The 13,923-nt window shown below is 47.2% G+C and overlaps 1 protein-coding gene across 1 annotated transcript; it reads right to left on the bottom strand.

Annotated features, from left to right (window-relative positions):
* Positions 1 to 8,519: 8,519 nt before the first annotated feature.
* eef1g (eukaryotic translation elongation factor 1 gamma) lies at positions 8,520 to 13,910 on the bottom strand. Its single transcript, XM_053879435.1, has 10 exons — positions 13,768 to 13,910; positions 12,986 to 13,144; positions 11,957 to 12,020; positions 11,443 to 11,585; positions 11,210 to 11,353; positions 11,005 to 11,134; positions 10,684 to 10,888; positions 9,924 to 10,096; positions 9,542 to 9,666; positions 8,520 to 9,255 (listed from the first exon to the last, which is right to left on the bottom strand). Exons 1-10 carry the CDS (start codon positions 13,777 to 13,779, stop codon positions 9,097 to 9,099), a joined length of 1,314 nt encoding a protein of 437 aa, XP_053735410.1. The 5' UTR covers positions 13,780 to 13,910; the 3' UTR covers positions 8,520 to 9,096.
* Between the last annotated feature and the right edge of the window lie 13 nt (positions 13,911 to 13,923).

Consider the following 13,923-nt stretch of genomic DNA (forward strand, 5'->3'; position numbering starts at 1 on the left):
TCTCCGGCTTTTTCTTCAATATCCTGTCCTTTTTGTGTGTATGTGCATGCGTTTGAGTTTTGCTTTTCTTCTTGTGACTATTTTTTAGGCTCATGACTTGCTTTAATCTCATCATGGTCTTTCAGATTGTGCTACATAATTTAACATTTCAGTGTTATGCAGGTTTGTTGTGTGCGACTTCTAATGTTATGAAACAGGTTTGATGGACGGACTGTGCCGGTGCTCCTCTTTATAAACCATTTTATCGTGCGCGCGGCTTGACAAAGAATTATTCAGACAAGAGAATTATGGAAAGGGGAAACAAAGTGAGTCATAATCATAAGAGAAACAAGGAAAACCAACTGTCCAAAATGGAGGTTGAAAAAAAAAAATCATACTTTGAGCGGAGGAAATTCATTTATAACTAAATTATAAAAATGTCTGCTATCAAATTAATCAGGAGAAAATAAATCCCCAATAAAAAGGAAGTTTAAGAAAAGGAATTGAAATAGTGCTGTTGTTTTTATTTTCAGCATGACCTCACGAGGGCTCCCTGAGGGCCACATGTGGCAGCGGACCTTACATGGTTCGGTTTGATCTGTATGAAGCAGGAGTAGATTCAAATTCTTTTGCAGCAGTAGGGATGAGTTCCCCCTCACAATCAGAGAGTTATCTGTTTTTTTACTTGCTGTTTCTTATTCGATTTGCTCCCACTCTCAGTTTCAGCGATGACCTTTGGGCCATAGCATGGCGGGGAATAAGGGTCTTAGCCTGGAATTCTTTCTGGATCACTCAGTCAGTACAAGAATCCTTGATAAAACTGCTCCACCCACAGTGTGCGCAGAGATTAACCAATGATGTCACACTATCCCTGCAGGTTTCAAAGCTCGGGCCTGCAGCACGCCAGCTTCGTGAAACGTAAAAACTCCTCGCACTAAATCTGTGGCACGTCCTCGGACTGTCAGCCAAACCTTTGATGTCTCCTTGACATTAAGATCATCATTCCACAGTTAATATTTAGGCTCATTATTTCCTGTTTATGAAAGCGCTCTGTTTCAGTGTCCCATAATTAGCTGAAGACTCAGTGGCAGTCAGACATTTGCACGCTCTAATCCATGATTAAAAAATACCTCACGCCTACATGTGAGAGTGTCAACTGAGAAGCCATTCAGGTTATTGGAGCTGGCTGCTGATTTAGCTCAAACTTTTCAGGTGAAACAGATCCCAGCTCATTCAACCCATCACCAACAGGCTCTTGGTGTATGACGTCAAGAATTCATTTCATTTCAACGGCAACGTTTTACCAGAAGCTTTAACAACAACAACAACCAGGAACACCATCCAAAAAAGAAAAAAACTTAATCTACTACACTAAATAACTTAATTATAGAGTCACTTCACAGACTTGATAAACTGATCTGAAGGGAAAATGAAATTCACTTGACTGTTGTGGAACAAAGAGGATTTGTCTCCACATGTCTGACGTGGTTTGGCAGCGCCACCTGAGGAGACAAGCCTCCAGGAGATTCATGTTGGGAGATGAGTGGTTGGGCTGTTGCTGTGCAGGGAAAACGGCTCACACTTTCAACCGATTGTGGAATTTCTCATATGATATAATGGTATGGAGGAAACATCATGTGACTTGGGACAGATCAGACGAACTTAGAGACGACTTACCCTCTTTGAAACTTAATAAAAAACATTATTTTTAACCCATTTGTCTTTTGGAGGATTTCTGTCATCGACTTTTGTGATTTGTTCTGCCGTGTATTGAGTCCGCAACAGAAGGACGGAAGACCCGGCACCAAGTAAGGATGGATTTCTGCATGGATTTAGGAAGAGTAGCATCAAAACAGTTCAATCACAGAGGGAGCGTTGAATAAATACACCAATGGCATTCCATTCTGCTTCACTGCGCTGATGATCATTTGATATAACGACATGGAAAAACCTGTTGGAAGAGCAAGGCTCTCAGCACTGACCCATTTCTCTAAACTGGCCCACACAATTCAATTAGCAGCGATAATTGGATTTCTCTCAGGCTCGTGAAACAAAAGGACTAAAACCACGCGCCGGCGACTGCGTTCAGACTCGATCGGACTCAAGTCTGCACCTCAATTAGCATGCGATTTGTGTACGGCGTAGCGCATTTCCATGTGTGTACATGAGCGCTCTTGTTGAAACAAAGTGCAGCCCCAGTCACTGCTGAGAGAACCCAGCCGCCCTCCAAAGAATCTCGCGATAAACTATCTGGCGGGTCGCGCTGACTGACTCGCGCATCTCCTCATTGGTTATCTTTTCGGAATTTCCCCCTTTGAAAGGCTGCGCAGGGAGGCAAGGCGATGACTCAGAGAGCGTCCACTTGTATCGGAAAAAGAGAGGAATGAGAGAGAACCAATTGTGGTCAGCTCTGACTCACACACACGAGGGGGAACTCGGAGTAAAAAAAAAAAAAAATATTCTGGGATGGCAGCCATGGCAACATAATAAGCAAGGGGGCAGGTACCTGCGGCTGTGTTTCCATAGCAATGCCCCGTGTGTGTATGGATAAATATCACATGCAGCAAAACAGTGTGTCATGTAATGAGTAACCACAAAGTTTGACTGTGTTCGCGCGTTCAGAGATTGCTGCCACTGTGGCCCTTTACAGTGCTGATAAGTTTCATCAGGTTTGTGAGTGATTGTGTAGACTGGACGTATGCATGGAGCGAACCCAGATGTTCTTCATGTGTCGTCCTCCCTGTGAAACACGTTCCATCTGCTGCACTTCAAACAAGCAGATAGCTTTCGCATTCCGATCATAGCTGGAGGGTTTCAACACTCGGCCTCTTTCTTTAGGTGGGGACGTAAAGCGCCGGCAAGTCCACACACGAACGCGCCATCAATCCTGCCGAGGCTGGGACTTGAACCTGCGACCAAACCGCCTACTGCGTAAAGATCATAATCAGCAGCCTAAAAGGCTCTTCAGCCGACAAACACAAAGGCTTCTCTCTCTCTCTCATTTTCTGCTCTGCACCTGAAAGTTATCTGCAACGTGGAGCGACTCAAGCCGCTCGTACTGTCAGGGTCACTGTCTGCCGGATGTTTGCCTCGCTTGTATCTGCCTGCGGATCAATCTTATTTCTGTTGTCATGGCACTTGGTATCAGTTCTGCTCGCCTTTACGACCCAACTCCTCGCCACACCTCCGCATTCTGGTAATACGAGCTCACAGCCACTCTGGGGTTTCTTGTCCGGACAGGCAGGGGCTGTCTGTGTTCCCTCCACTGTACCTCCCTCCGTGTGTCATGCACTCTCCGCCGGCACATCTACACTGGCAGGGCCGGTTGCAGGGCAACGCAACTCACCAAAAGCAGTAAATAACCATGTCTGGAGAAGAATGTCGGCGCTGGAGGGGCCTCCGTGTGCTATGCAGCGCTGCCTGCTCCAGAACTACGCTGTATTATTTCGTTTATCTTTTGGGTTGGTGCAGTCTGACCTTTGACCTCTCATTTCATTTGAGCGCGGAATTACTATGGTGTGTTTTAGTGCTGCGGAGAAATGTGCCGCTCACGCCCCTGGAAGTAGACCAACGAGGAGGAACGCCTCTTGAACCAGATGTGGCTGATTCTGCGCTCAAGTCGTGAGCCTTGGTCAGTTTGAGGAAAACATATTCATTTAAAAATACAGAACATTTGTATTTGATAATGTACGGCCGTCACATGCTGCAGTGGAAAACAGCACGCGACAAAAGTATCAGTGCAAAGACAATGCTGCTCTACATTCAGACATCATTTATGATGAAAAATGACTATATTCTGTTGCTCTATATGAAAAAAAGCCGTCAAAATGACTACATTCACGACTCAAAAGCCAAGTTTGAAACAAACACCAACTTCAGTCACTCATTAAGAGTCGTCCTAAAGTCAACAGAAGCCAGTGGATTACATCTTCAGGCCTTCACCACTGACTGGATTAACGGTTGCATCAGAGACTCCAGACCTTCACTCTATCCAGACGAGGAGATATAAAAATCATCATAAAGCCGTGGGGGGGGTCGTGGGGGCAGCAGCTGAAGCGAAGAAGCCCAGACTTGCGAGTCACTAAAACCCTCCTGCAGTGCAACCATGAGACGCAGTCCCTCCATCATGTCCTGGGTCTGACCCAGAGCCTCCTCCCAGCACCTCACCAGGGAGGCAGGTGTCTCCCGGATGACTCAGCTCCTCCCTCGCTCATGGAGAAGTCTGCCACCTGACGGAGAAACCACTTCAGCCACCTGTATGATCACTGTAACTGAGTCTGAATAGTGTAAAAATATAAAGAACCACAATGAATAAACAAAAAAATCTGTATAAAAAATATGAATTATGGCTTCAAATAAGTAAATATTATTTATTAGGATTTATTGAAGTCCTATTTCAGGGGAGCTGAGAGGGTCGATCAGTTTTCTCCAGCCTGCTCCAGAGATTCCTTCTTGTCCTCCGCTGCTGAATTCCTGGCTCTTGGAAGCAAACTAAGTGTTGCTGAAAATATCTGACCCTCTGGCTGTTGTGGTGTTTACACTGTTGACTGTTCATTTGGATGTTTGTTGGGAAGACGGAGGCTCGATGGTTTCACTTGGTTGCTCCTCACTTGCGAGCACATGAGGACAAGGCGCAGTTTGTATTTCGCCACGCATTACCATGTCATCAAGCACAGATTGTTTTCCCTCCGCTCCTCAATTGTGTAACTACTCAATCCAATAATGACTCTGTCTCTTCTCCAAGCCCACGGCGTGTTGGGTTGCGTCATACGTCTGCTATTAATGTCTTTTTAGGGCCCCATCATGGGAAATAATGGTCACCAGAATGTGACTTTGGTTCTACGAGAACATGCGAAGCTCCTTAAAGGCTGGCGCACTAACAAGACAGAACTATGGTTGGATGCATTTAAATTCAAAATAAACCACAATGAGCAAAGCTCAGATGTGAGTCATGTCGAGGAACAAGCAAAGATGAACTGGTAATTGAAGAAAATAAAGTTATGAATAAGCCTCAGTCAATGACGCACTGTTCCAAGAGTGAACATGATGAACTACAGCTGGGAAGTGACTCGCGCAAGAGGCCAACATGTGAAACGGTCCAAGTCACGGGATAAATAATATACACATTTACCAGAGCAAGAGTTGAAATATAACGCACCCAGTCTCCATTTAAGTGACGAAGGCTAATGTTAGCATGAAGCTTCACTGTGGTGAATGTCAACCTTATTTTCAGATTCCAGATTTATTGTTGACTTCCACGATCTCCGGCGGCTTGAAAACAACAGCCTGTAGCAGCACATGGTCTCCTGGGTCACAGCATCTAAACACATTACATCAGCCAGTTTTGGGTGAACTGCTGAATTTAACTTTAGCTATGCACAACATGGATTTCAAAATCAATGGTGAAAAATATTTCAAAGTGAGAAATGACACAAGAGTAAGGGACGGAATGGACCAGCGCTCGGCCCCACGTGGTTCCCAGGTTCCGGCTGACACAAACTATCAAAGTCAGTCGGTTCATCCCGATGACAGTTCATCTGAACCCGAGTGACAGCAGCCTGTGATTGGTTGAAAAAAACATGCTCCAACTGGCCTCCTCAACTTGTCCTCCAGCTTCCAGCATGTGCTCCGTTGGACCAGGCAGAGGACACTTGGGGTAAAACCCTCAACTGCTGACTAAGGAGCACTTTTCCTGGCCGAACTCCATCCGCTCAGGTTTACAGCATTTGTGTGTGTGAGTGGGTTCTGGAGCCGTCGCCCAGACTGAGGCGAAGGAAAGCTCCATAAAACTCAGAAGGTGTGTGTGTGTGTGTGTCTGCGTGCATGCGTGTGTTGCCGATAGCAACATGCCACTTATAGTCATAAAGCGACGAGTCGGCAGAATTCTGTTAGGGAAAGCGAAAGCGTTGCTCTCGCTCTGGAAGCGTTTCCTTACTTTTCTAAGTCAGAGGAATCAAAGTACCTCTCACCAGGGACACAAATATGGAAGCCTCTGTTGCAAGTCATTTTGGATGAGCATTAACTCGACAGAAATATGAAGCTCAACAGAATGAATCATCGAAGCTATATTTAGCGTTGCCATGGTTGTTGTCAAGATGCTTCACCATAACAAAAGCACGCGTCTTCACTTCCTCATCCTTCTTTAACTGCCCATCCTACCTCACTAATTCTCTTCTTGAGTACTCCAGGGTTCATTTTTACTGAAGTCTTGTAGCTTGTGGTGGGAGGCAGGTCACCAAGTCGACGTGCCCTGAACGAAGCTGACGCATTATAAGCGTCCACTGGCCCTGATAAAACATGGTGGACCAGGCCAGGCCCCTAAGCCTGATGTTGGACACGATCTCTGTGTTGTTGTTTTTTGTTTTCATTTCAGAGAGATCGACTTAAAGGGGCCCCAGGATGGCTCCCATGTTGTAAGACTGTTAGGAGCATCACCTTATACTGACGGGTGAAAGTTTAAAAGGCTTCCAACTATGATTCATTCGAAGCAATTTGTTTGGAATTTATGACGTAAAAGTAAATGATGCCAGGAATAGATCCTGACAGACTTCATTGAAATATGCATATAAAACAGTAGTGTTCTGCTCCGTTTTTCTTGCCTAAACTTCTGAACACGGACTCCCCGGTGTCGGCCGTTCACCTCACGCCCTTAAAACCCCTCATTCTTTCCAGATGTGGGTGCAGCGCCAACAGATGTGAGACACATGCAGACCACGCCGCCAGCTCCTACAGGGGTCTGACAGCCACACAGGGACCTTGTGTTGTGAAACAATACAGACTTTCTCTGCGTTCCTCCCTCTCCGGCACTCCTTGCTGCAACTTGAGAGAAGTCTCCCCCAGCACCACCCCGCCCGTTCGCTCATCGAGAAAAATGTGCGTCGAACAAGGAGAGAGGAAGGAAAAGAAGTAGTGTGTGTGTGTGTGGCCGGCGGAGAAGTAGCGACCCCGGGGAGGAAGGCTGGCAAGTTGAAGGGAAAATGTTGCTGTTGGCGTGGAACCATGTATTGTTCAGAATCGAACTCTCAGGTTGCAAGAAGTAGAGAAGAGGGAGCTTTTAAAAAGGTACCTCCTATGTTCATGTACCTGCCGACTGCTTACAAGCACGGGCTTCAGAGAAGCCACTCCTTCAGTAAGCGAAGGGTTAGCGCCTGCAGTGTTGTAACTCCTGCCTGTTGGTGGAGTTGTTTGCTCAAGTTTCAACAGTCTTCCATCGTGATCCGCAGGGTGAGTCATGTGCTCAAGGACTGGGGCACTGGTGGGAACATTTCCATTTTCTGATTTCCATGAGGCCGGAGAACAAACTAAAATGGCCTCCGCGGCAGTGGCAGACGGTCGCACCAACATGACTGGGCTCTGGAAAAACTGACACGTCTGAGTCACCGCAGGATGAGACTCTTCCTCTGCACTTCTCACTTCTGTGAATGTGTCAGGCAGGAAGGGACACACCCAAAACTGATGGTCGTTCCCTTTTTTAATCGACATGCCTCACGCACAATGCGACGCCCGCACCGCTGGACCGAGGTGAAATAAAGAAGCGAGAGTGACAAAGCCTCAAAATACAGTCGAGTTTTTTGGGTGTGTCTCCACAGGCTGTTTGCAGAGAAATCATGCAAAGAAATGTCATGAGGTATGAGGCCTCACTTTCTTTTGAAGTGAGGAGTCAATATTTGTCTTGGAAAGATGCATGCGGGGGTATGAGTGGAATGTGTTCTCTCACCGCCGAGGTTTTAAATGTTTCACTGCAGCTGATGGGTGTGGTAACGACAGGGTTATAACGCGCAACCTCACTGACAATGTCCTGCTCATTTGAACGTCCATAGCAGCATCAGGGTTAACAACTACAGGTACAGTCAGTCATGAAGACCCAGGGTTCAAAGGCCCGTTGGTGAAAAAAGACACTGAAGATAAAAGCGCCACGCAAAATACACTTAAGCAAAGGCCACGAAACGGAGCCTCCTTACACCAAGTCTTGTCCGCCCTCTGTCGGCTCAACACAACAACTGCAGCGAGTCAGGAAGAAAGACACGCCCACTGGCTACACTACAAGTCCCATAATGCAGCGCAACACTCCCAGCGCTGACGCGAGTCAAACGTTTCATTTCAATTCAAAAACAAGTTAATGGAATTGAAAAAGAAACTCCTACCTGGCGTCTGACAGAGCAGATGAAATCATTGCATTCCGTCTGTCGTTCCCAGTGAAGGTTCTTCTTCTTCTTCTCACGGCTGCAGTAACTCTCCCTGTCGTGTCTCTGGTTTGTCTCTGCATTTCCAGGCAATCATCCATAATAACTAACATGTGTGGGCCCACCCAACACACCTGTTTCATTTGGGCCCATCCTCTCCAAAACATTTGGTCTGTTTTGCTTCATGACTTGAAGTGCATCATGGGACACAAGTGCTTTTTATTTACTCATATTGATACATGACGAAACCATGTTGTACAGACTGTGGTTTTGATGTTTGGCTTTACACAAATGTGCGCGCACACAGGTCCTTCACTTCCATCTAAATCTCTCCAAAATGCACATCTAGAAAGAGACCATCCTCCTGGACTGAAGGTTTGGTGAACAGGCCACATCACTGTGTTGGGTGAACCGCAACAGACCAAAGCAGGCAGGCTGAGCAGTGGGACCACACGCCGGTCCCTGATCCACGGCAGTGGACGCTTGCACGATGAACCATATACAGAAAGCACATGACATTTCTAAGACCAACATGTGGCCAAGGCTCAGTATATTAGTTGCCACACTGTAGTCAGGCCACTGCGGAGGCAGACCATGTGACTGGCCTTGGCTTCCTCACATTGAAATGGATCCATAAAAGGTGGGTCAGGCATTGCATCAGGATGTCAGCTGGTCGTCTAGGTGAAGACGTGTCACTGCGCCAGATCTGAGCAAGTGAAGGTCTGGCGACTTCAGTCCAGGAAGGACACACAAAGAAGATCAAGACCCATTTCCACGTTGCCATTGTGGGAAATACTTTATTGAAAAGAAAAACTCTTCTTACACCCAGTCGTTCTTGCAGATGGTTAAGTGCATGGCAGCAGAGAGTTTATAAGTTGTTTGTTTTTTTCGGTGCTGAAGAGCCGTCGGGCAGAGTGCGTATGTTTCAACCATCTTATTTGAAGATCTTTCCCGAGTTGAAGGCTTTACCCACGTGCTTGAATTCTCCCTCCCAGGCAAAGTACTCCTTCACCTTCGTCTTGCATTCCTCGCTGTTGGGATCCAGCTTGCGCCAGTCGTATGACTCGTAGTCGATCTGCCAGTCGGGACAGAGCTGGGCGAGAGAAGGGAGGAAGATGAGACCTGGAATGGCTTCAACACTGATGTGCCCACAGCATGAACCAGCCCTTCCCTTACTGGTTCAGAGGCGACTGGGATGAACATGGCCTTGAATCTCTCTTCCCCCACCAGATTAAGACTGAGTGCCACTGACGGACAGCGCCTTGCCCAACGGCGGGGGTCAAACTCAGACAGCCAAATTAACCCTTACGTCTTCAGGTTCAGATACACTGTTGTTGTGATGAAAGCACCGAGTCATAAGGTTAAGAAGAGAAACTTACTTTGAAAGCCAGCTCCTGCCCTCTGAAGACCCAGATGCCAGAAATGCTGCTGTCCTTGGAGACGCCAAACAAGCACACGCTGGCAAAAGCGTTCTTCCTCAGCTTCTCCAGACGCTGGAACATTCCTTTAGAGTACGAACGACATGTGAGGAACATTTGCAAACCACAACAAAAAATACAATGTTCATGGCACCAAGTCGAATGTGCCCACAGCATGAACCAGCCTTTTAACTCACTGGTTCAGAGAGGACTGGGATGAATATGGCCTTAGGTTTCTCTTCCCCCACCAGATTAAGACAAGGTGCCACTTCTGGACACTGCCTTGCCCAAAGGCAGGGGGCTTCACCGGGAGCTAACCAGGCGGCACTCGTGATGGCTTTACCTGAGATAAGGTTGCAGCTCATGAAGATGGCATCCAGTTCGTTGGAGTATTTGTACTCGCTGTACCAGATGGAATACCCCTCCGTGTCAAAGTTCTCCCAGAAATATGGAAGGGCAACTTTGAGTGTGTCCTCGTTGGAGTACTTTCTCTTGAACTCGTCGAAGATGAAGGTGCTGGGATGGAAACACATGACCACACATCACTGGCTGATACTACAATGTGGAGTTATTTTGACTTTGGTTTCAAAAAGATATGAATTTACAAGTGTGTGGGACATGTCTCAACGCCTTCAACATTATGAGTGAAGGGGCAGCCTGGCACTTCCACCCGAGTCATCTGACATGTCCAAAGACGCATCAGCCAAGTCTCCAAGTGAAGCCAGAAGATCGATGTGTCCACAGCATGAACCAGCCTTTTACTCACTGAATCAAGAGGCGACTGGGATGAATATGGCTATAGTTTCTCTTCCCCCGTCAGATTAAGACTTGGTGCCACAAGAGGGCACTGCCTTGCCCAATGACGGGGGAACTTTGACAAGGAAATGCAAGTTTGTTTTTCTTCCTCGACATGACAATTAAAAGCAATACACAACCACCAAAATGAGACTTGACATTTATAGGACCCAAAGCAAAAACTGAGTTATATCCCATAGATTCCAATATTCCAAGCTTCAACTGACAGGGCAAAAAATAAAGTCCAGTCATCTTGTGGAAAATGGAGACAAACTCACTGCTCAATTCAAAGCACCTTGTGCGTTTACCTTTTTGGAAGTTCTGCGAAGGGATCCTTGGTTTTGGGCTCAGCAGCCACGGCAGCTTCACACTCATCCATCTCCTCTTCGGCAGCAGGTTTCTTCTCCTCCTTTTTCTTCTCTTTCTTCTCCTGGGGCTTGGCTCCCTCCTTTGGTGCCTTTTCTTTCTTGGCAGCCGTTTCCTTCTTGGGCTGCATTTCAGCAAATTTCTTGGCTGAAGGCAGAAAACAAAACATGTTTTTCTCTCTCCGCACACAAAAGACCCTCCGGCAGAGCTTAAGGAAAGCTTGTCCCGCGAGCCCCAATTTTTCATCTGGCGGCAGGACTCACCATCAAACTGGGCCATCTTCTCGCACAGCTTGACTTCACCGAGGATGGTCTTGAACTGAGGCTGGTTGACACATGTGGTGAACCAACGAGTCACATTGGGGAAAGGCTGACGGAAGGAGGGCTCGAGGACCTGTCGAGGACAAACGGAGGATCAGGTGCTCGGCCTTAGAAAGCAACTCCAGACCTACAGAAGTGGAAGTCGCACCTGTTTGAAGAGCCACAGCATGGAGCAGACGACGGTGATGTCAGCAAGACTGACTCGCTCTCCCACCAGGAAGGTACGCGTGTTTAAGTGTTGGTTCAGAACAGCGAGGACCTTCTTAATATCCTCTTTTGCCTGCTCTGTGGCCTTGAGACACAGCGGTGCATGTGAACTTAGTGAGCTATCCAAGCATCTTGACAGATGAAGATACACCATGAACGTTTCAGACGACTCACCTGTTTGTTGAACTGCATGATTCCCAGCGTAGGGAAAACCCAAGCACTGGCTGGAGGGATGATCTCGGAGTCAGCAAAGCTCACCCACTGGAGCACCTGAGCTGCAGCCTGAGGCGTGGCACCACGCAGGGCTTCATTGCCCACTGCAGAGTCAAAGGAAACTGTTACTATTCCAACCAGCCACAAGTGGAGCACAAACAAATCAGCATGCTGGTCCGTATGATTCAGCACACTCGGAAACACAAAATGTACTACTGACCTAAGATACGTCAACATTATTGTCACTGTCTGGCACCATCAACATTCTCAACGATTAGCAAGGACGCAGATAGCACACAGCTGATATTTGCACCCAGAGGAGAGCAGCTGTCGCATTCACATGCAGACACATATATAGCCAACGCACTGCTCCCTATGAAGCTCCCACTATACAACCACTATGTAACAGCAGATGGTTTGCGTGCAAGGAGGAATTGTAATTCTAAAACAATTGATAAAATATGAGAGGACTTACAGTAGTGAGCAATGGCATTACTCTCGAACAGACAGAGACCGTCATCCCCCTGGTAGGCAGGCACCTGAAACCAAACAACAGCTTGAACCAACATGTTGGTGGACTCACTCGTGAAAGCTACATCCTGGAGGTTCAGGACTGCTAAAGTGTCAGGCCAAACATCTGAGACTAGACTTGACCACAAAACCAATATTGGAAGAGCAGCGCATGTAAAAGATGAAACTTTAAAGTGACAATGCTTTTCACAGACATGTTCAGTGTTATGTACTGGAAAATGCTTTCAGTGATCACCTTTTTTAGCGCTACCATTTTCATTGTGTTTCACCCCTGTCCATGTGGAGAGCAGCTCTGTAGCATTCAGTCAGATCTTGTGATATTTGCGGGTATGACGTTAAGAAAATAAATGCGAAATCACAAGTGCCCTAGTATTGTTTCAATCAAGCACAGCGTTTCGCTGACGTCACCAGCTCTTCTGCATGTAAACAAAGTAGCCATACATCACAGCGCAAGTTTTATCTTCTCAATCCTAGTACTGGCATCATAGCGCCAGTAAAACATGTTACTGAAAACACCAAGCGCCACAACGCTCTCCAATGCATAGCATTTGAACAAACTCGACACAAGCCGTTGGTCATCATCTGTCTCCGACAGCTTTAGGCGCACATGGCTTTTCTCAGCTCTAAATGTGTCCACAGCATGAACCAGCCTTTTACCCACTGAATCAGAGATGACTGGGATGAATATGGCTCTACATTGCTCTTCCCCCATCAGATTAAGACTTGGTGCCATAAGAGGACACTGCCTTGCCCAAAGACAGGGGACTTGAATCCGTTTGAAAGTGTCATTTCTTAAGGTTAAATAGATAAGTACTTTATCTTAAACAGAACACGTCATCGCTTATATGAGACAGCACGTTTCATTCAACCTTCCATTTGTTAGGGAACAAGTCAAACCAGTTGAGGATTTTCAAACCAACAGCCGGCCACTCGATGAGGTGAAGCAGCTCAGCACAGAGAGACGTGGACCCACCTTGCCGAGAGGGAAGTTGCTGAGGAAGGCTGGAGTACGGTTTGTCTGGCCGAAGGTGAAGGCAGGGGCATTGCTGGCTACCTTCAGACGGGCACCACTGTACTGGGCTGCGATCTGGGCCTTGAAGGCCCGCCAGTTCTCTGGGTATGTGTACAGAGTCTGAAAGCACAAAAGGAGACGTTAGAAGGGCCAAGAAAGCAAGCGAAGCACAGCACTGCAACATGCATACGCTGGCCTATTGTTCAGCCTGGAGAGGAGAAGTGATGCACAGGTGCGGACCACGTCAACTACAAGACTCATTCCTCATGAGAGAAGCGACATGAGCCGGTAACCTGGGTGAAACCTCTCCAGAAGTGGTCGCTATGATCGCAGCAAGCTGCCTGTCAGTTGCGCTTTCACGTGTTTCGTTAAACCGACAGAGAGAGAGCGCTCGACACATTTTCACTCGCTAAACGTATTATTTTACGGTACCGTTTAAAGCCTTCGCGACATGTAGTTTAGCTTTGACAGTGTTAACAGGGTGGCGCTTTTTAAAACGAGCAACGCTAACGTGGCACAAAACGAAGCCATGGGAGGGACGTCACTTCAGTGCGAATAAAAAGCCAACAGTGAGTGGACAAAAAACTCGACATACCACCAAAATACACCACTAGATCGCATCCTTACAAGCTACAGACACTATAGTAACACCAAACTATCAAACACAGGCGACGATGCGTCTGATTTCTGACCGATTGGCCATGAAAAGGCTCTCTCTCTAGCCAGCTCTCCATCTTACTCACCCCTGCCGCCATCTTCAGGACGAGAGAAAGAAAGAGCGAGGGCGCGCTCTAGTGACGTATTTACCGTCAGCCGGCGTGCGCGTTCTGGATTCAGTCGCGTTCATGTCAGGTCAAGCGAGAAGCGGAGTTGTCTCAGTGGGAAAAAACAAAGCATAA

The sequence above is a fragment of the Synchiropus splendidus genome, chromosome 11, assembly GCF_027744825.2.
Source record: "Synchiropus splendidus isolate RoL2022-P1 chromosome 11, RoL_Sspl_1.0, whole genome shotgun sequence".
Taxonomy (NCBI): Eukaryota; Metazoa; Chordata; class Actinopteri; order Syngnathiformes; family Callionymidae; genus Synchiropus; species Synchiropus splendidus.